We start from the raw sequence: 21,327 nt of genomic DNA, 5'->3' as shown, positions 1-21,327 counted from the left end.
TCGGATAGCCATACCTAGTCTGCGAGAGGCTTTCAGTCTTCTCCTGCGTGTAGCCACTTCTGCAGGAAAGTGAAGTGCTGCTGTGCCCCTTTCACAAGCGGGAGACGCACAAAAGGCACAGTTGAGCTGTTGGAGAGCAAGGATCCACCTGAGTCCTGGGATGCTGCTCGCTCTGAGGGACCTGCCAGCACAGACCAGGCTGTGTTCCCACTCCATCCTTCCCCCCGTTTTTGGGAAGCTGCTAATTTCTGGGTTTTGAGCTGTCCTGGATCTGGTGGTGGCCTTCAGTCCAAACAGCGGTTGTACCAAACCTTGCCTAGTCACTGAGGCAGTCCAAGAAGTGAGGTGCTCAGGTGGTAGGGGTTACTGATCTCCTGCACACTGTGCTGTCCATATAACACTGCCCAGATGGGGGAAGAGGTGGCCCTGTGTCAGTTACCCATCAGGTGGGGTTGGCAGCGTGTCCCCGGGCAAAGGGACTCCAGCCATGTTCATCTGCTGAGTAAAACCATTGACTTTTACACAATTCTTCTCACTGGGCACCCGGGCATCATTTGTGAGTACCTTTGTAGAGCTCGTAGGTTATTTTGCACAAAACTCTTTAAAATAAATACAGGATCTATCTATTGAAAGATGAAATGCCTTTCTCAGCGCATCAGTGCTAGGATTGTGCGACCACCGGGCAATGAAGTGCAGCATCCATCCAAACTGCCTTTTTTCCCTTTCTTTGTCAGTAAGGCTGTAAAGCATCCACGTCCTGCAAGCTGTCCTCAGAGTATTCAGAAAGAAGTATAAATTCTGGCAGCTCTGTAGCTAAGCCTGTCCTGGATTTTTCCAAGGGATGCAGCACGGGTGGCTGAGGGGAGGTGACTGTGATGTTCTCCAGCTCCACACCATCCCTGTTCGCCGTGCAGCACACCGTGGTCTGTAGGCACAAAATGCAATGCACTGTCCCAGGAGCTGTGTTGTGTCAGCACTCATAAGCTGTGGAAGACAGTGTGCTGCTCTACATCCAGAGAAAAAAGAGCAGGAGTGAAAACATTACTTGGCAAGGCTGCCTGGAAGGCTCCAGAGGAGAGTCAAAGATCTTCTTTCCCTTCCTGGTCTAAGGTGTTTTGTTTTGCTGAGGTCTCGGGGCAGCAGTGGGCTGTGCCTGCCACACTGTGCTGTAGGAGTACAAGGGCAGACTGAGTCAGCTCTGCCTTTGTGGAGAGCTCCTGCTCCAGCCAAAGCAAGCAGGGCTTGCCCGGCACCTCTGCCCAGGGTCCTTGCTGGTAGGAGTTTCCAGAGGATGCTGCATAAACATCCCTTAAACTTGGGGTTAACCAGAGAGAATGGGGCTTGGGAGGGAGCGAGGAAGGACTTGGGGCAGAAGAGGGGAGGAGAGAACCTGGCTGCAGTGCCCAGCGTGGAAGAGACCTCACGGGAATGAAAGGATTTGTCTTCTGCCTTTAGGTCACCCAGCGGGACCAGCGTGGGGACCCTTTGCACTTCTCTCCACCCATCCCAGATAGCCTCCGTGCTCTTTGCCTCCTGGCTTTATTTGCCAACTGTATTTCTGTTATTTTTCCTGATTTATTAACAGGGCAGCTGCATTTTTACCACGAGCAGGATGAAGCCAGGCTTTCTGCTGAGGCCTGGGAGAGGATCCAGGTTCTCCGTGCTCTGGATGGCTCCAGCTCAGGGTTGCTTGCACACCGGGGGCAGAGGAGGCACCAGCACAGTAGGCCAGAGGGGGAGGCAGCAGGAGAAGGAGACTTGGAGGCAAAAGCTCCTGAAGCTGCCAGAGCTGCTTTTCCCAATGAGCCTTAAAGGAAAAGGGAGCCCTTAGGGGGTCGTTTCAGGGTTTGCTGTGAGTGTTGGATGGGCACACCTGATGGAAACAGAGGGAGGAGCTGAAGCAGGCGGTGGCAAGGGGCTGCAGGCATCTTCTGGCCTGCCTGCATCCAGCCTTCCCTGTGGCAGCAGGCTGCAGATGGAAGGCGTAGCTTGGAAATAGCAGGGAGAAGGTCAGCGGGGCAAGCCCCAGATCCCAGCTTTGCTTTCCCCTTACAGCATGGCACATCGCTGTGCTTCAGGAAGCAGGAGCAGCCGTAACAATGTTTTGATGTCATTCATACGGGTCTGAGGAGCATGCCTAGCTGGCACGGTGAATCACAGAAAAGAAATGGCTTTGAGAGAAGGAAAAAGCATTCACACGTTTCAAAGAGCTGCTCAAAGCCCGTGCTTTATCTCCTCTGATAAGCCTTTGTAAGCCCTGGCTGCCCCGTGCAGGGGGGGCACTGCTGTGGGCAGTGTGATGGAAAGGGGACAGGGGCCGTGCGCTGCTGCCCCTGGGAGCTCTGTCTGCAGCTGGCCCAGCCGAAGGGATGGGTCTCCTGCCTGCCCCCTGCTTCCCCAGCAATACCTCTTCCAAAAAAGAATGTTCCAGCAGGGGCAGAAATCAGTTAGCTCTTTTTGCCTGTTCTGAAATGCTGCTGGAGTTTGCCCGCCATAGGAGGCGGTGAGAGGTTCAGGGCGAGGATGAAAGGAGGCGCTGCGCTAGGGCAGCGGCTGGGTGGGCGCTCCGTGGGGCAGCTGCTGGATTTTCTCATGTTGCTGAAGTGGACGTTTATGGTTGGGCTGGGAAGTAATTTTTATATTGCTGGGCTGCCTAAGTAAGGGGTTGCTCCAGTCCCTGGCTGGTGTATCCATCTGGAGGGATGGAGAGAGGACAGGCAGCGTGGATGGACCCAGGGGGGGTTCCTGGGGCAGGAGGGGGCACAAGCACACGGCAGCCTGCTGGGGTCCTGCCTGCTCCTCTGCCTCTGAGGCTGTGACGATGAGGGACGCAGCACCTGGGTGAGCCCTGTCTGCTCTGGAGACCAAGGGCTGCCCACTTGCGGCTTGCTGAGAGGCCAAAGTGGTCTCCTGGGATGCTCCTAGAGGCATATCAGAGCAATCGGAGCAGGCACTTGAAAATGCCCCTGCAGAGGAATGTTTGGGGCTGTTCGATGCAATGAGTGGCATCGCGTGGGTGCCAAGGGGAGCAGACTGATGCAGTTCCCTCCCGTAGCACCTCAGCCCCATCTCCAGGCATTCATCTCAGAGAAGGGAAAGGGCCCAGAGAAGTGAGTGGCTGACACCTGGGGACGGTGCTGCAGAGCCCGTCTGCACCACGGTGTTGGGGAGCCGATAAATCAAGCAACCGTGAGCAGGGAATTTTACAGCCAGCCAGGCTGCTCCACACAGCCTGCAAGGGAAGAGGACGTGCCAGCCTGGCATCCCTGGGAAGACGGATTGTGGCTGTCAGGAGGCAAAGCACAACGAGCTCTCCGGTAACAAATATTAAACTTCTCTGAAACAACGGGAAAATACATCGCTGGGCAGCTGGGAAAAGTTCCCCGAGACCGCCAGTTAATGCTGCTCACTTATGGAGCCAGCAGAAAGCCGGCGACGTTCAGCAGCGTGCAGAGCAGCCACGGCTGCCCAGGAGGGTTTGCAATTAAGGAGACAAATGTTGGGGATGTGAGTCACCCCCCTGGGGTCCCCTCTCTCATCAGAGGGGGAGCAGCAGCAGTGCCAGGAGAACGTGCTGTGGTTTTCTGCTGCAGAGCAGCCCGCTGGGGTTGTTCCTGCCTTGTCGTGCCCATTGCTGAGCCCCTGGGTGCCTTTTGGGGTGCTGGTGGGATTCGGAGTTGACTGTGCAGAGCTTGGCAATGTTGTAAAGCACCTACAGCTCAGAGTGGTGCTTCTCCTCGTCACTGTGCGAGCAGAAATCATTTAGGGAATGTGATGCTCCAGATAGCGAACTAATTATAAAGGGATCAGAACTGGAGTGACAATACAGCGTGTGGAAAGGGCCCTCTGAGGAGGAACGGGGCACAGAAACAAGGCTCAGACGCTGCTCTCCTGGGCTCTGTGGATGTGCTGGCACCATCGGTGCAGGGGCAGGTGGGGAGGCTGGAGGCAACGTGTCGGGGGAGGCGCTTGGAGATTTAGTGGCATGTGTAAATGTGATAAAAGAGCGGTGGCAGATGTGTTCTTGAGCATCTTCCTGCTGCTCGGCCAGGTTAAGTGGTTGGTCTGACCCCTTCAGGGGGTGCTGTGAGAAGGACAGGGCTGCCCCCAGATGGTTTCCCCCCAACACATTCCTGCCCTGCCTGGAGCTCATGCCATGGCCGGTTTTCTGACTGCGGAAACAGCGATGCTGAGGGATGCTCATTCAAAAGCTTGCTTTAGCTCTTTCCTAAATTACCTGGTGCTGAGGAGTAATAAAATATTTATTGGATGTTACAAAACCAAACCCGGAACAACAGCACGCTGAGCAGCTAACTATGCCTCCTTGCAGTGGTACCCAAACAGCAGGCGGCCTAAGGAGAAAGAGTTTTCTGCTGCTCGTGGTCGTGTGCTGCAAGCTGATCTCTCCGAGACAAAAGGCAGAGATGCTTCCAGAGGGAATTACCTGCAGGCTTCAGCTGAGCTGCTTCTCGCGAGGCGCGGGTGATGCCTGCAGGGCTCCCAGGCTGTAAACCCCAGCGGGTAAATGCAGGAACACCCGGGTCCGCAGGGGCTGGTTCAGGTCCTCGGGGTGATTTGGACTGGCCAGATCTCACCTCACTGACACTAGCGAGGAGCTGTGTTGTGTGGTTTGATGCTTACCCCAACCAATGTTGAAGCCAGCAGTGTGTTGTGGTGAGCTGTGGTTCCTTGCTGTGCAGCAGGGGCTGTGGCACACTCGGTGTACAAAGCCATCATCGAGTTCATCAGGTGGGTGCCTAGCTCACGGCGTACAGTTCTGCTGGATTTTTATGAAGCCTTATCAAACTCTCCTTTACATCAGCTTTCAAGGCGTGCTGCCTGCGGTTCTTGGATGCTTTATACTGTTTATCATGCAGAGCCTGGCAAGACAACTGTCCCGTCAGTGCAAGTCACTGTTTCTGTGCACATGCAGATTTGAGAATCCACTTTAAAAAACTGAAAATCTGCAGAGCTCGTTGTAGTGCAGAGGCTGTTCAAAGCGCAAAGGCGTGCAACTCTCAGACTGATTCACACCCATCCTTGACACAGTGTGAGGTTCAAACCCCACATCCAGGTGTAATGTGTTACGGTGTGTTGTAGACCTTTGGTGAGCTGTACTGCTGTGTGCTCAGACAGCAAAGCCTTTTGGGGAGGGTGTGCATTCGCAGGGCATGTTGCCATGTGCAACTTCCTTGTCAGGGAACTTTTCTGTTGCAAACAGCTCCTCTTTGCAACGCTTGTGCTCCCACGGTGTAGGCGAAGGAGGCTGGAGACAACGCGTGGTGCTGAATGCCAGCTGTTCGCTGGCTGGAACAGCTCTGGAGAAGGTGCCCTGGCTCCCCGCGTTCAGGTTTGTGCTCAGCTCTGAGGCAGATGGAGTATGTGCAAAAATAACACGGAGAAAGCAAGCTGCTGCTCGGTGCTTGTCCTGAGGAGGCTGGTGTGCCATTTGCTGAGGTCTGCACCAAGCAAATTCAAGAAGTTGTCTCTCTGATTTGCTTAAAACCACGGCAGGGACATGGCACATGCCAGATTTGTTCCACCCCATGTCTGAGGTCAGCAGGTTATGCTGGGCACACGGTGTCTCTTTCTTTAAAGTCAGACCAAGACAGTCAGAAACATTTGGGTGCTCCGATCATCTGGTCTCTGATGAGCTCTTCCCAATAACGGATGCTGTTACAGGGAACATCTCAGCTGACCATTTTCATAAGAGCCCTGCATTTACCTGCTGATGCCAGAGCTCCGTGGGTGCCCTGCCGGATAGCAGCGCCAGGAGTTTATCATCACTGGCTCAACTCGTTGCATTTTTAATATGCACGTGTGTGGCTGGCAACCTAAGCACTCGTGTGCTTCAGACAGATAAAGGCTGTGAGATCCTGTACTGCATAACCACGCTGCAGCAGTAACCTGGGGGAGTTTGCTTGGGTCCGAGTCAATCTATGCAAGCAGGGCGTCCTGCAATTCCTGTCGTGCAGAAATGACTGCTATTTCTTCTTTGATGGCTGTCGCAGACTGTAAATGTGTGGGGAAAGCAGCGAGGGCTGGAAAAGAGAGGGAGGGTGATCAGAATAAATCTCTGCTGGCCACTACAGTGCTCCTGCTTACTGCTGGCTCTGTCTCTCCTGGGTGAAGGCACGTGGGTTTGTATTTGTTTCAGCTGCAGGGAGGCTCTGCCCCCACCAGCCTCACACACGTTGAGGCTACAACCAAGCAGCATTTGACCTCTTGGCTCAGGTGGTGCAGGTGGCTGTGATGTTGTCTTGCTGTTCTTCAATGAAGATGTCATTCTGTTGCTTTCTGCTATTTGCAGGCATGGTATGGAAGGTAGCCAGGTGAGAAGGGCTTTGTGCTGGTGCCTTCGTGGTCTTACTGGATCTGTGGAAGCTGTTGGCTTCTGGTATATGGATTTCTAACTGGTCATTGGCCTCTAATAGCAAGAATTAAAATAATAAAGAATTAAAAGCACTTAAGCCTCAAGGTGAGTGTTCAAGGGATGTGCCCTTGTAAGTCTGCGGATGGGTTGGTGGCACAGCTTGTGCCTGAAGGCCCTGCTCGAGGGCTTTGAGGTGTGGTGCTGGGGCTGTGCCAGAGCCTCCAGCCGCGGAGCAGCTCCCCCAGCAGCAGATGCATGGTCCAAGAAGGTGGCACTGGCGTGTGGCACCTCTGGAGGGCTGTTCAAGGGTTTCCTCTTGCACAGGGAATCTGCCAGCCCACGCAGGAGGGTTGGGGGAGCGTAGGCAGAAAGTTGAATGTGGAACACGTCAGACAGGGCTCATTTTCCTGCAGGTCTTACCCCCATCCACTCCTGTGCTGACTTTCTGCAACAGAAAGTGCTGCAGAAACTAAATTTAGCATGAAAGCAATTTAATTCTGGCTGGAATTGACTTTCTCGCTAACATCCCTAACAGTGACGGGACACAGATCGATACACGAGTGCTGTTTCAGAGTCTGGCGGGGATGGACATCCGAGGGTCCCGTTAGCCATGGACCAGTCCATGCTGCACGCAAGGTGTGCTCAGAGAGGCTTTTCTTTGCCACGGATGTGGAAAATATCTGCCTAGAGCTTGGGATGAGGAGGAGGCAAATGACACTGATAGAGAAAAACCCGGTGATTCATTTCCCCACCCCCGGGAGTTGATGTGCGAGATGAGTATTGGGAGCTTCTAGGAATTTCAAGAAGCATCATTTGTTTTGAAGGTACCCATTCAATACTGAGGAAGGAGCAGAAAGTATTGCTGCTGCATATTATTATGGAAACTGAACACGCAAGGTCTTGTGGAGGTTGTCCTGAGAAATAACCTGGAAAAAAATAATAAAAATGTCATGCACATCGTCAAAAAATCTCTTGTGAAAAGCCTTAGCTCAGGAAATCTTTGGTCTTAGTACAGCTTCCCTTGTGCCTCAATGCACCGACTTCAATGTTACCTGCACTTTTCCTATTTTTCTTAGTTTCTTACAGCCTCTTTTCTTTCATCGTTCCTGCTTGACATTCACAAGGGTTGCTAATGCAATATCGTCAATACATTTAATTAACATTCTGATTTTCTCCTCTTCCAGATAATTAAATGCTTAATAAAAACAGACCTAACTCCTTCCCACAGGTATCTCCCACTTGATCACTACATTGTTTATGGCTTGTCTTATTGCTGGCCCGATTTTCTTTTCAATTCCATCAGCTCAGATGGATTTGGAGCCTGTTTTACATCTGACGCCGTGTGTATTGCTCAAGAGCTCATGGTGTCTATCGTGCTCCTGGCAATACCACGAAGGGTTTTAGGTGCCTGACATGGCAGGTATGCTCTTATATACAAAAACTAAATCCTGCCAGCCTTAAAGCCGGAGGCTTTTGGCAGTGCTTTTCTGCAGGGCTTGTTGCAGACCGTGACCAAGACCGAGGTGGGTTGGTTTAGAGGGAGGATGCTTGCCCAAGCCCTAGTGCTGCTGAGCCTCGTTGCGTGTGTCAGACCCTATTTATTCCAGGTGCTTCCTAGGCTGCTGTTTTGTGGGTAGGAATGACCCTTAGTACCAGCTCCTACAGGGCAGCAAAGGCTGTTCCATGTTTTCTGCAGCAGAGCATACTGAGTCTTGCTTTATGTCACTTTGATGAACACCTCTCCATAAGTGCCAGGATAAACTAATCCCAGATTATCGCATCAAATTGCCATTGCTCACTAACCCTCCTCAGCGTGGGGTTGCAGAATTAATTATCAGCATGCGTGGTGTTCGTTGCCACGGTCCCTAAATGCCCCGCATGGCGCATCGTCTCGATCTAGTGCTATTTATCAGTGCGTTTGCCAAGTGGTCCCTCTCCTGCTTTTCATCACTAGTGGTGTTTACCAGGCTTCATTATGCTCTAGTCATTTAGAGCTCTGTAGTTTTTAATACTTTATTCAAAGCCATTTGGACAATTAAAGCCATTATTATTTTTTTTTCTTTCATTTTAATGGGCTTGTTTCTTCTGCTGGCATACAAGTGAGGAAAAAAACACTCCTTTTACCCTTTTCTACACCTTTTGGTCATTAGTAAATAATTGTTCTGACTTTAGCTGTGCTCTTTTTCCTTTCAGTTTGAAGTTGTCACATATACATCTTGTTTGGTTCCTTCTCTTTTGTCTAAGTTAATTCTTATTGTCAAGCCTGAAGTAGCCATGTAGTAAAGCTGATGCAACTACAGCTAAATCCCTGCAGCCTTTCAGCACGAGCGTTAGCTGCATCTCAAGAGGTTGTGCTGGGAGTGCTGGTACATGGCTTACATACCTGCTGTGGCTTTGTGTGCAACAAACTGAAAAAGCTTTTTTTTTTTTCCTTTTTTTTTTTTTTTTTTTACTGTACCTGTTTTTAAACCAGCAGATAAATTGGCAAAATAATAGCATGTTATCTTATAAGGCTGAAAAAAAACCTCTGTAAACCTTCTGTTGGTGTCGTTGTGCCAAAATTAGAACTGTCTTGTGAGTTGTACCAGCTGCGTGCTGGACAGAAACTGTTCTGAGCAGCAAAGACACAGTAAAGAAAGTCCTCGCTTGGATGAGGAGAGCAGGTTTGCCCTTGAATTGGCACTAAATGGCATTAAATTCTTTCACCGTTGGTTTTGAATGGGGTTTCCTACATGAGAAGCCAGTAGAAATGGGCAAACAAAAAAAAAAAACAAGAGTAAAGGCCAAGACCCCAGAGTGCTGATGAGTGCTGTCTTTTGCAGCCAAATCACAGGGCTTCCAGGTCAGAGATTAAACCTCATCTCCTGAAAGGGGAGGAGATGGTAACTGGGGAAAATACTGCAGTGAAATATTTACGCTTTTCCAAGCACACACACAGTGGTCTGCTTTTGACTTCAGAGTACTGAAGTAGTAACTTGCATGCATTTTGTGGTGGCAGAGTTGTTTAGAAATGATGTTCGGGATGATTTTGGTGCTCATGATTCTTAAATGAACAGGATGAAGAGTACACAGGTTTATGGACACACGGGTGACTCTTCACTATTGCTGCTGTCCTTAAAGGAGAGCAAAAATGCGCATCATAAGCATGCTGATAAGATATTGGTGAAGAACTCATTTGTTCTTTCCTCATACATAATCCTTTCTTGACTAATTTTGTCCTTTTGGCATGTTTTGCAGATAAGTAAGCAGCAGCTCCAGACAATCAAAGATCGTTTCCAGGCCTTTCTCAACGGAGAAACCCAGATTGTGGCAGATGAAGCCTTTATAAATGCTGTCCAGAGCTACTATGAGGTAAGGAGAGATGATTTCACTATGCATGTGAATCACTGGTCTCACCTCTACCCACAGACTGGGTCAAATGTTGAACTGATGGTTTCTTTGTCAACAAAGCACAAACAAAAGGCAAGCACAAGGCTTCTCCTGTTTGATGTCTGATACATCACAAGGTTTGTAAGGATGAGCATTTGGAGATGCGTCATCCATAAGGCAACAGTGGCAACCCCATTCTCTGTGTTGTAGCTTGTCATAGCTTGACTATGGAGAAGATCGCCCTTTTAAGCTGAAAAATACCTTCCTGATGTTTTAAACAGCCTACTTAAAAACAGGAAAGATAGCGCAATATGAAATAAATGTCGTGTGCTCTCTATGAAAAACACCAATTAAAAATGGGCAGCATATTCAGTTCTTGCTGAAGTCTTTGTGTTGTGTCTAATAGATTTTGAGATCTTCAGCAAAAGTCTTTTCTTTTCGTTAAGTCTTTGCATGCACGTACAAGTGCTCTAAAGCAAAGGGGGAGAAACAGGGATGTACATCTACAAAAACTAGATGGCACTAAGTAATGTGAAACATCCTTCATAATTGTGGAAAAGAATAATTATGTCTGTCTTTCTTTTCTCACCTCTTTGTATGCAGCCCTTAATGCTGCCTTTCAGATCTTTTCTCAGAAGGAAAGAGCTTCTGTTTTTGAAGGAAATCAGTGCTTGTAATTTGTATGAGAAGCACTGCTTATTTTTTTTTTTTTTTGCTAGCCTTTCTGCAAAACATTTTTCTTTCTCCCTAGAGCTATTCTGTCATAAAAGGTGAAGATTTTGAATTGTCTACATAAAATATTTCCGTGGAAGTGGGATCTAAGAGAGAGCCAAAATCAGATACTGAAACTGAAGAGAATTTTAACTCTAAAACAACAACAAAAAATGGTAACAGCTGCTTCTGTGTTAGGAAAGCACAAATTATCCCTGGATTAACTCTATTAAACTGGCCTAATAGTTACTGCTCCATCATTCTCTGTACAGGAAGGAAGCTGCGAGTAATTTACATCTCTTATCAGAAAAGAAATTGCCAAGGGATCATCATTTTATCACGGCTTCGCTGAGCAGATGCTCTTAGAGAAAGTTTTCAAGATGGCGTGAGCTGCACTTTAGGATATAAGAGCAGCATAATCTGTTTAGATAAGGTTATTGGGCAGGAAAATGAAACTGCTTAAAAACAGACAAAATACGTTCCATCTCCCTGGTGGCCCTGGCTAAAAGCATGTCCTGACCAGCTCCAGAAGTCCTATGCTATGTAATTACATCAAGTAATCAAACTTAAAAAGAACAGCTGATCAGAACGAGATGTCTGCAAACTGTCCCTTTTCAGCTCAACAGGACACTTCACTGGCATTGTCCTACTTAATGCAGGCCACAGAAAGCATGATGCATCGCTCTGTCCCCCTAGTGCAACTTTTACTTCTTTTTAACTCTCGGTTTCCTTTCATTTACAACAGTTTACTTCCAGCTTGCGTGCAGTTGTAGCATGGCTGCGTATGTCTTCCTCAGCACCAGAGCTCTGTGCAAGTACCTGTCCCTTGGATGGACGCTATCTAGAAATCTGCATTTAGGTACAGACTTATAAAGCTGCACGATGAGCCTCGGGCTTGGAAAATACTAGAACTTGGTTTTGGTTTTGTTTTGTTTTTTTCTTTTTTTCTCAGCTAAAACTGAACATCTCTGTTCAGGATATCAGTGCAGAATAGGATCTCTTCTCTTCAAATATTGCCTAGGGAATTAATTTTTTTGTTGGAGAAAGAAAGAGGTAAAGATGACCTGCTAGGTCAGGGATGTGTTTGAAGCTCTTGCCCTGAACATGTTTGCATGGCTATGTTCCCCCGTTAAGTCTCCTATTGAGGGGTAAACATAGGATTGTTGGTCTTAAACAAGTTCCCAGAAAGCATCCGGGAACACGGAGTGCCATGTTGCTGAGTGGTGTAAAAATCTACCATGTCCTTAGGTCATCCTTGAACTCTTTAATTATTAAGAGCCGACAGATCCACCCCTGTGCTGGCACAGCTTCTTCCAGCCAGCCGCATTCATCAGTTCTCAGCATCATTAATAAAACAGCGCTTCTTGCTAGGCATTGATTGCTCTTCTCTGTTCAGGGCCTGGGAGAGGAGAGCCAACACAATATCCCCCTGTCCCTCTCTCATCCTTTGGCTCTCCGTTGTTCCCGTGGGATCACCTGCTCTGCAGGGCCCTTTTATGTCTCGACCCTTCTGCTGCTCTCACAGCAGAAAGAGCACCTCCACCGCATGCCTTCTCCCTCCCTCCTGCTGTCAGCATCCTGTGCCTGGCAGGCAGTTCCCTCTGCACAGCCTCCCCAGGGAGCCTGCAGCTGCCCTGACCCATCCTGTGCTGCTTCAGCAGCGCTGGGATGGATTTGGCCTCCTCCACCTGTGGCCGTGCCACATGCTGTGTGCCTTGTGATGATCTGAGTTGTCTTGATGTTCACCTGCAGCGTGCAGAGACCGGGCAGTTCATCCCTGTCCTTCTGGGGGTTTGTTGGTGCTCTTCCAGTGCTGATTGCCTGGCTTGGAAGGACCAGGGAATGAGAGAAGCTTTGGGCACATTATTTAACTGAAGGTAACATTGACACTAGACTAATTAATTTATTCCTCTCATCTTGTAACAGCCGGGCAGTCTGCAAAGATCTCCTCCAGTTGAGTTGTTAAATAGAAGTCTGGTCCTTATGTCAGAGGTCTCTCCAGTGCCTGGCACTGTGGATCAATGCGATGCTGTTAGCTTGAGTAGGCTGACGGGGCTCCCTGTGACAGGGCAGCATTTGGCCAGGTGGATGTTGTTATACGGTAACTTTCTTATTAAAACATTTGCTAGAACAAAATATAATCCTGCTTTCCCAAAGGGCATTTATGTATCTGGCAAAGTGTGACCGTAACGTTGTGCGAAGTCTTAATTGCATCACAGCGTGTCCATTTTAGCAGACACAAAGCAGAAGCTTCACCTGATTTCATTAGGCTTCCCAAAGTGCGGAGGAAGCCTCTGTCAGCCTGGCAACATCTGGTTGCTGAGTGGGAAAGCGCCCTGGCGATGAGGTAGTGCTTTTCCCAGCAGCGAAACCCAATTTTTGCTGCTTCTGGAGTGAGGAGGGGGATTTATTTTTTTAAGCGACACCATTTCAAGTCACCCCTTTTGTCGCAGGTCTTCTTGAAAAGCGACCGCGTGGCGAGGATGGTGCAGAGCGGAGGGTGCTCGGCGAACGACTCCCGAGAGGTCTTCAAGAAGCACATCGAGAAGAGGGTGCGCAGCCTGCCCGAAATCGACGGCCTCAGCAAGGAGACGGTGCTCAGCTCCTGGATGGCCAAGTTCGACGCCATTTACCGTGGCGAGGAGGATCCCCGCAAGCAGCAGGCCAGGATGACGGCGAGCGCGGCCTCCGAGCTCATCCTCAGCAAGGAGCAGCTCTACGAGATGTTCCAGAACATTCTGGGGATCAAGAAGTTCGAGCATCAGCTGCTCTACAACGCTTGTCAGGTAAGGGCCTCCCCTAGGCTGGGTGGGCATGGAAGGGGGCTGCCTGGGGCAGTTGCTGCTGGAAAATACTGCTGTTACAGACTGGGAACCCTGGGCCTGACCAGGTGGTTTTTGAGGAAACTTCCCCAGGGTCCATCAAGGAGAAGAGGGTTTGGGTTCAAAGAGGGATTTTTGTGCACTGTCGATTCTGTTCTGGCTACCCAAGCGAGCTTCCTTCTCTTGTGTTTTTCTCTGGCTGCTTCAGGTTCTCTGTAGCTATTTCAGACAGTCTTTAGGAAGTTTTCTTTCCTGAAATCCCATAGAGTTGTTGAGATGGGTTTGAGGCCCAGATGCCCTGAGAGTGAAAGTCTTACGCTAACTTGCTTATTTAGGGGAGAGGGGAAGCAGAGAGGGCCTGCGGGCCGGCACCTCGGTTCCCATGGCTGTCACTTCTCAAAACAGAGAGCATCCCAAACCTCCACCACCTCAGGTCTGCTCTGGTTGCAGAGCTCCCAGACTGATGAAAACCTCTCCCATTCCTTTCTTCGTTTGCCCCAGTGAGGCCCAGTTCCCCAGGGGCACTGGGCTGTGGCACCTTGCAATGCCCACAGCTCTGGCCATGACCCAAATCTCAGTCCCCTGCTCTCAGTTATAAATATCACAGGCGGGATAAAGGATGCCGGAGGCATGGGGAGCGTGAGGTAATGCTGGAGAAAGTCTTCTGAGGAGGAGCAGACTTCAGTCTCTTCCCCTGAATTAAGGGGTACAGCTTCTTTTTGGAATTAATACATTTGAGACCAATTCTGTTTTCCTTCTGTCTAGACATTCCCAATTTGTTTTTTTCAAGAGATACAGAATTATTTTGGATTTGTTTTTTATCCTGTAAAGAGCTTCATTATCTTGTGTTTGTTCTTCTTCATGGCAGTCCTTTATGGCAGAGTGGGGAGAGGATAATAAACGTCCCTGACTAAGGCATCTTCGTGGCAAAGGCGGCAGCGAGAACTGCATCAGTCCTCATAAATCCTGTTTACAAACCAGATTTCGTGCCTCCATCCCATGATGGAGGACTTCTTTAAAACCCAAAGCGTCGATCGAGGGCTGAGTCAGTTCTGCAGTTGTTGTTTCCTTTTACCTGACAGCCACCCGAGGCCTCGCTCTCTCATCCTCCCTTGACCTATGCTCAGCTAAGGAACTCGGGCGGTTTTGTGTGAGCCCGTGTGATCCTACCCTCTTGCTTTATGGTTCCCAGGGATGCAGAAACCAGTGTTTAATCATTGCTGCGCTGCTCTGTAGGTGATCTCTGCTTATGAAAGCCTTTCTGGCTGCCACCCTGAACCCAGTGGCAATTTGTACTGGCTGCTCCCCACAGGTTGCCCTGTTACATCAAGCAACACGTTCCCTGCCGTAGGTCCTGGTTGTACTCTGGTAGCAAAGGATTTAATTCTGGGGCTTTTCTAATGCTCAGAGGCAGCAAACCTGTAATTTAAGCTTCTGGAGAGTGACATAATTTCTGTTGGGAGTGAGTATTAGCATGGAAGTCGCTCTGTTTTCAATATCTGGCTAGCAGGATTAGCTATGCAGAAGGGGAAGCTCTTTGCACGAGGCAGGGCTCAGCACACCTCCCCCTCGCTCTCCATCAGGCTGCAGGGGAGGCAGTACCAGCGGATGGAGGAGGCGTTTTTTGGGAGGAGGCAGTTTTTGGGATGGGGGCCCCATGGCCTCGCTCCCCTCACATGGCTCAGACCTCATCCTGTTCTCTGTGTGCATCACCAGGGAGAAAAGTCCTTCAAAACCTCACGCGGAGCCTTTTTGGAGGCCAGGCTGCTTTGCACAGCTGTTGAGCCTGGGGAGGACTGGGGCTTTGGTGAAATAAAAGCGAATGCAGGAGCAGTGAGCACCCAGGGAAACTGCACACTGTGCCATGGGGACCCTTATTTCAGTGCTACTTGTGGCTATGTCGTCTGGGCCAACTATACCCATCCAGGGAAGATCCTCGTGTTGCAAGGTCCCCTTCCTCCTGATAACGCCATTGTGCTCTGCTATTCAGCTAAGCTTGTGCTAAAAAGCTGATGATATCTGTGTGTCTGGCTTTGCATCCAGCAAAATCTGGAGCCTGCTGTTACCTGCAGCAGGTCCCCACGATGCTCATCCCTTGCTGTGAGCACAAGGACCTCTGAGATCTGCAGCCACAGCCTTAGGAGAGCACCAGCAGCTGCTCTGTGCTTTGGTTGGGAGCAGAGGAATGGGTCCAGGTTTTGCACTGTGTGTGCTGTGGCTGTGTCAGGATTGGGAATTGCTTCTGCATGGCTCCCTTCCAGTTTCTCTCCGTCTCCCCACTAGCTTTGAATTTTCATAAATTTTCATTTGCCTTATCTGTGTGACAAGCACTCTTTTGTAAGCACCTCTGCCAGCCCGTCAGCCTGTCCTGCAAAACAGCAGCGAGCTCCCTTTCCAGGTGGGTTTGCAAACACCTCTCAGCCTGAGCGTACAGCGGTGCTTGCAGCACAGAGCCCACACTTTGCCCACAGCACCTGAAAACGGCATCGATTTCCAGCGTGATGTTCTGCTTCAGCCCGTCTGTGTTCGTTTGCTACCCCGTGAAGACACGCTGACACGGGCTGGGTACAACTGTTGGGCTAATGAGTGAAATTACTGTGGTCTGACTCTTGTCTCATCAGAGTTAATTAGAAGTAAAACTTGAATCCTTATCTCAATAACTTGATTGATGCTTCCGTCACCTGTTCCCGAAGAACAAAATATGCCGTATATTCTGTTTGTGGATAAGCTGTAAGTTAAAGGAAGACATTGGCTGGTGTTTCCCTGGACATGCTGGCATTATAAGGTCCCCAGCCATGCAGCACACTGCGCACACCTTGGGATGGATGCATTTGCTTTCCTCCCTTGAGCAGGGCTCTGGTAGCTCCCGCCAGCCGCAGGCTTTGCACCCAGGCTGAGGAAGCTTTGCAAACGAATCTGGGAGCAATAATGAACTTTCCCACAGAGGTTCAGTGCAGTGCAAGCTGTGCTTCTTTTTGACCTCTGCTTGCCTGCTGTCTACGGGAAGAATTAGGAGAGGGCGTGTTTCCCCTGACAGGCTGTCTGAGCGCTGCTGCTTGTCACAGGCGTTGGCGCGGCGCTGTGAGTGCAGTTTATCAATCCAAGGCCTGGAAAGCAAAGCACATCATCCTCGTGTTGCTCTGGCCACCTGGGAGCAGAGGGGCCACAGCCAGAGACCCTCTCTGTTAGCTTTGAGGCTCAGCCAAACCCCTGCTCTGTGCCGTTGTCCCGCTGATGGGTGCTGGCTTTGGGGCCGTGCAGTCCTGCTCCCAGGCAGGGTGAGCCCCAGCACGCAGCATCCAGCAGCTCCTTTGGGTGTGGGCTCCAGATTGCTGGCTGCTGGGGAGCAGCTTTTAAAGGGATATGAAAAAGTGTTTCCCAGACTTTCCCATACAAAGGGTGCCCTGGATGGACCCGGAGCCCCCTCGGCAGCACGTGCACAAGGCTGGCTGTGTGCCTCTCCCTTGGCGTGGTGTGCAGTGACACCCCAGGGGCTGGGCAAGAAGGCAAAGGGTAAGAACACTTTGCCCAGTTATTGCTCTTGCAAAGCACGAGCAGGAATGGAGCCCTGAACACTTGCTTGAACTTCTCGTGCAGCCTGGAGGAAGGAGCTTTTCTCCCTCCCGTTACATCACACCCAGTAATTGCATAACGATTGCATCACCGGGGCTGCGTTCTCATTCTCTTCTGAAATAATATTTTACTTGTGCAAGAGGATGATGACTCCTAAAGGGATTTTGTTTTTTTGTTTTTAATACAATATCCTCAGGTGGAATGAGATAAGCGTATCGTTAAGGCGATAGTGGTGATGCAGCAGGATCTGAGATAGCAGAAGGGATTGATGTGCCTGGAAAGGCCCTTAGGAAACAAAGATGGGACTGGTGCTGTACTAGGATGGTGTGGGAGTTTGCAGTGCTGTTCTATGACTGGAGCATTTTAAATAATGCAGAGATGTTAACGTGGTTTCACTCGTTGTGTTTTTGACTTGTGCATAATAGATGCCGTGCGGATGGGTGTTTCTGCTCCGCTGGAGGCAGCGAGGGAGCTGAGCATCCCTGCCTGTGCCCGCCGGCCCCTCTGCTGTGCTGGAGGGAGAAGGGTGTTGAGTCTTGGGTTTCTGGTCCCAAGACAAGGCTTAAACCCATTGACAAGGCTTGGGTTTAGTTTTTCTGCTCCGCAACGAGCGTGTGACTGTGGCAGAGTCATGCAGGAGAGATTTTTATTTTTATTTTTATTTTTTAAGGTGCTGGGCAATTCCTGATTTGAGTCCTTGCAGTCAGCTCTCCCTGGGCACAGCCCTCTGTCTCCCACCGATGGCTGAATTGCAGTGGCATCTCTGAAAGTCAGCCCGTGGTCTCTTTATTCCCCGTCTGTAGGGCAGTGATGTACTTTTCTATCTCATACCGTGTTTGAAAGTCACTTTTAGGCGTACTGTGAAGGGAAGGAAGCCTCCTTGGGCTGGCCCTGCAGGGTTGTTTCAGTTCACACCCTGCAAATTCAGCCTTCTCTCTTCCTGGGCCTGAAGTGTCCCACATCCTGTGGCGTTCCTGGTAAGTGTGAAAAATGTCTGTGCTAAACTCCCAATTTCATCTAATTCCTTTAGATTTAGCTACTTGTTTGTACATCTAAGCGTGTCAAACCTGCTGGATAGGACGCAGTAACGTGGCTGAAGGTCACGTTTTTCAGCATCTATTCAATCTATTCAGTATCTATTCCATCTGTTACCTGGGCTGTAGGTAACACATCCAAGATGTATGCAAGTTTGGAGGACCTGTGGGTTTAGCTAGGAAACTTTGCAACCCAAATCTCGCCAAGCAGAGCTGGTTTAAAACTGGAATTCACTGTACTGACATTTACTTTTGCAGCCGACTTTGGATGCTGTGTCCAAAGGCTGACATTTCTCACAAAGGGGAAAGCTCCCTTGCCAAAATAAATAAATAAATAAAAATGGTTTCCGAGCTGCTAATAGAAAAGATATTTACAATTTTTGTCCTGAATCAAGCGCTGGATTGTAGCTCAGTTCAGTATTAGAGGTAATTCACTACGGTGGTATCTCACCTGCTGCCCCTCTTTCATCTCTGCAGTTCAGGTGGCTTTCCTGAACCCGACTCCCTGTGGTGTGTTGAGACCTGGAGGCTGTAATTATTTGCAGAGATGCTCTGGTGGTACCTGGGGGACGCGGTCCGGTTTGGTCCAGGGCTGGAACAAGGAAGGACAGAAACTCCCGTGAGGCACTGTAACGGTTCGGACAGCGGGATGAAGGTTAAGCTGACCTCAAAATCAAAGTTTGGTTTGTGTGGATCCTCCCAAAGCCAAGGCTGTGTTTTTTTATTCTCTGATGAAAAATTCCCAGCTGCGCCTTGCGATGAGAACCGAGCCCGGGGTCATCGCACCCAGCGTGGAGTTACCTGTCCCCATGCTGCTGCTTCTTTAGTCCGGGGATTTTTAGAATCAGATCATTCTCCTCTGCTCGCTGTGTATCATTTTTGATGAACAAAAAGCGATTCTGTTTGATTCTAGCTTAATCCTGAAGCTCCGAGCCAGTGAAATGGCCACCAGCAGCTGTGGACCCTGCCAGCCACCAGCCCCTGATGGGTCCCTGGGCTGGGGACCTGGCTGCTGCGGGTGAAGGGAGGCTTTGTCCAGCACCTCTATGCTCTGTGCCAGCCCCAGAGCATCATCCGGAGCTCCTTGCTTTTTTATTTCCACCCTTTTCTCTCCTCCAAAACACCTTTTGGGCTCTCCACCAATTTCCACGCTGAGAACGTTACCCGCCCCTCCCCTGGAACAAAGCCACCGCCAACAAAAACGGGCTGAGGTGGTTTCAGGATGATCAAAAGCCTCCAAATCCATAAAGGATCATACTCTGTTTTCAGTAATTCAGTATTTATTTCCATGGAAACGGAAATGGCAGCCCGGAGCCTTCTGCAGGGTTGTAATTACTCTTGTAGCAGCCCGTGGCAGCCGCAGCATGCCTGTCAGCGCTCGAGTGTCTCCTAAAGACGGCCGTGATTTAGCACCGGGTGGGAAATTGAGGAAGGGAAAAAGGGCTGGGAAGTGAGTGCTGTTTCCCCCCTTCACAATAACGCCGTGCAGGTCCACGCAGAGATTCAGGGAGAGGGGAATTGCCCTTCTTCATCGGCTCAGCGCTATTTTGAGCTACGTTTGCACAGGAGGGGAAAAAAAAAAGATGCTGGGAGGAAGGGGTAATGCAGGCTGGGGAGGCACGTGGTGGCAGCAGGGGCAACGCTGCCAGCCCGCTGGTGTTTGCCACATTGCCCCTGCCTTTTGGGGAGGAAAATGCAGGAATCAGTCTTTGTCCGGGTGAAACCGCGCCGCCGAGTTTTCTGCACCAGGTGTCGGGTTTGTGCAGGATGTGTAGGGACACTTGTGTGCGCTCACTAGCTGTAGGACAGCTTATGTGCTGTGCTGGTATGGACTTAGAGAGCAATCTTGGCCCCTGTAATTAAATTTAAAGCAAATTAGCTCTTCTATTAAACAAAATAAATCTGATGCAGCCGAATGCTGTATTCTGTAGCTATGGCTGATCAATCGCTCCTGCAAAGAGCAGGCAAATGCTGCTGAGCAGATGGTCTTGGCTGAGGCATGGTCAATTAAACTAATTAAAGATGCTTTCATTTAATCAGAGGGTGTTTTAACCCTGTTAGCTGCCAGTTGGGAATGTATGTTTTTGTGCACTAGGAACTTCAAGTTCTGGCCCTACTACGGACAACTTCTGGTTTTACAGCCCCTTTACAGAAGCCAGACTAGGGTGTGCATCCAAAGAGCAGATGTTCAGCAGAGAAATTATCACGTCATGCAACAGCAGAGAAAGACACGCAGATGAGGAGTAAGTCACTCGCTTGTAACACTGACCAGAGATGTGTACGAGACTCATCCTGCACCCCGTCCTTCACACGCTACCTCCTGCCAGCCTTCCCTCTGGCTTAGGGGAGAGGATGCCTTTCCGCAGCCTAGCCAGGGGTCACCAGTTCCACCAGCAGTCAGGGGCAGCTTGCTGGGGCATGTGGCTTAAGGGAAGGGAAAGGTTTCAGCATCCAGGCAGGTTCTGGGCTGGAGGAACAGCCTCTCGTTTCCTCTCTCTGCTGTCATGCAAAACGTTTTGGCTGCTGGGAACCCCTCTGCCGTGGGGTTCTGGAGATGAATTTAATTCTTGATTTGCTGAAGAAACCTACGGGGACTCATCCGAGCCCAAGTTCTCTTTAGGTTTGCTTAATAGAGCACTTCGTTAATTGGGCATCGTTGCCATTTCCCGTACCCCCCACCAAGGGGCTGCAGCAGGCCACGACCAGTGCTGCTCTGCTTTTCCTGAAGCCTCTACAAATTAAATTAGAAACTGGTGTGCTTTATCCAGAGGCCTGCACGGGCAACTTCACGCATCAGACCAGATCTATCTTGCTCAGCAATATTGATCCCTGCAGGTACGTTAGGGCTAAAGCCGGGATGATTTTCAAGATGTTCATCCTTTGTGAAATGGTTCTTATTCTTCTGTTCAGTGAGGGGGGTTTTGTGGTGCAGCGTCAGCTGAGTGCTCTTCATTGTCTTTGTGGACTGATTAATTTCTGCATTTTAAGGTTTAAATTACCATCAAGATCTCTCTTCAGTATTTTCTTTCAGTTGGCCCATGAATACTTTTCATCATCTGCATTCATGCTGCAAAGGAATGAGTAAAAAATAACCATGGTTACCTTATAAAATATCAATGACTTGACATTTTCAATCTACCTTAACCCCTCTGTTTAGGCACTGCTAATTCTCTTCTTTCACGGAAAATCTAGTTGTTGGCATGACTTTCCTGCTTCTCAGCCAGATTTATTTATTTCATCGGATCAGGAGCCTCATTTCACATGGATATTTGTTAATACAATTCTGAGTCCCTGCCACCACCTCGTGCTTGGGAAGGAGTAAGCTGAGCGGCAGATTCCTGGCACCAGGTAGGACCAACTGGGAAAAAGCCCAAAGGGCTGAACCGAGAGCGCCTGGTAGCTGCCGGTGTGCTGATCTGCTGATGCTGGTGTCTTCTGCCTCTGC

At 49.8% G+C, this 21,327-nt stretch overlaps 1 protein-coding gene across 5 annotated transcripts in view; it reads left to right on the top strand.

The window, feature by feature from the left end:
• Positions 1-21,327, top strand: part of CADPS (calcium dependent secretion activator) — a 194,854-nt gene that overhangs the window by 23,975 nt on the left and 149,552 nt on the right. For all 5 annotated transcript variants that reach the window (XM_032193989.1, XM_032193988.1, XM_032193987.1 and 2 more), the window contains exons 2-3: positions 9,611-9,724; positions 12,907-13,239. In XM_032193989.1, coding sequence (XP_032049880.1) covers positions 9,611-9,724; positions 12,907-13,239 — 447 coding nt within the window. The remainder of the gene's footprint in view (positions 1-9,610; positions 9,725-12,906; positions 13,240-21,327) is intronic.

Source organism: Aythya fuligula, chromosome 10, assembly GCF_009819795.1.
Source record: "Aythya fuligula isolate bAytFul2 chromosome 10, bAytFul2.pri, whole genome shotgun sequence".
In the NCBI taxonomy this organism is placed as follows: Eukaryota; Metazoa; Chordata; class Aves; order Anseriformes; family Anatidae; genus Aythya; species Aythya fuligula.
Note: the sequence above shows the minus strand (reverse complement) of the source record. Positions and strands in the feature narration are given on the sequence as shown.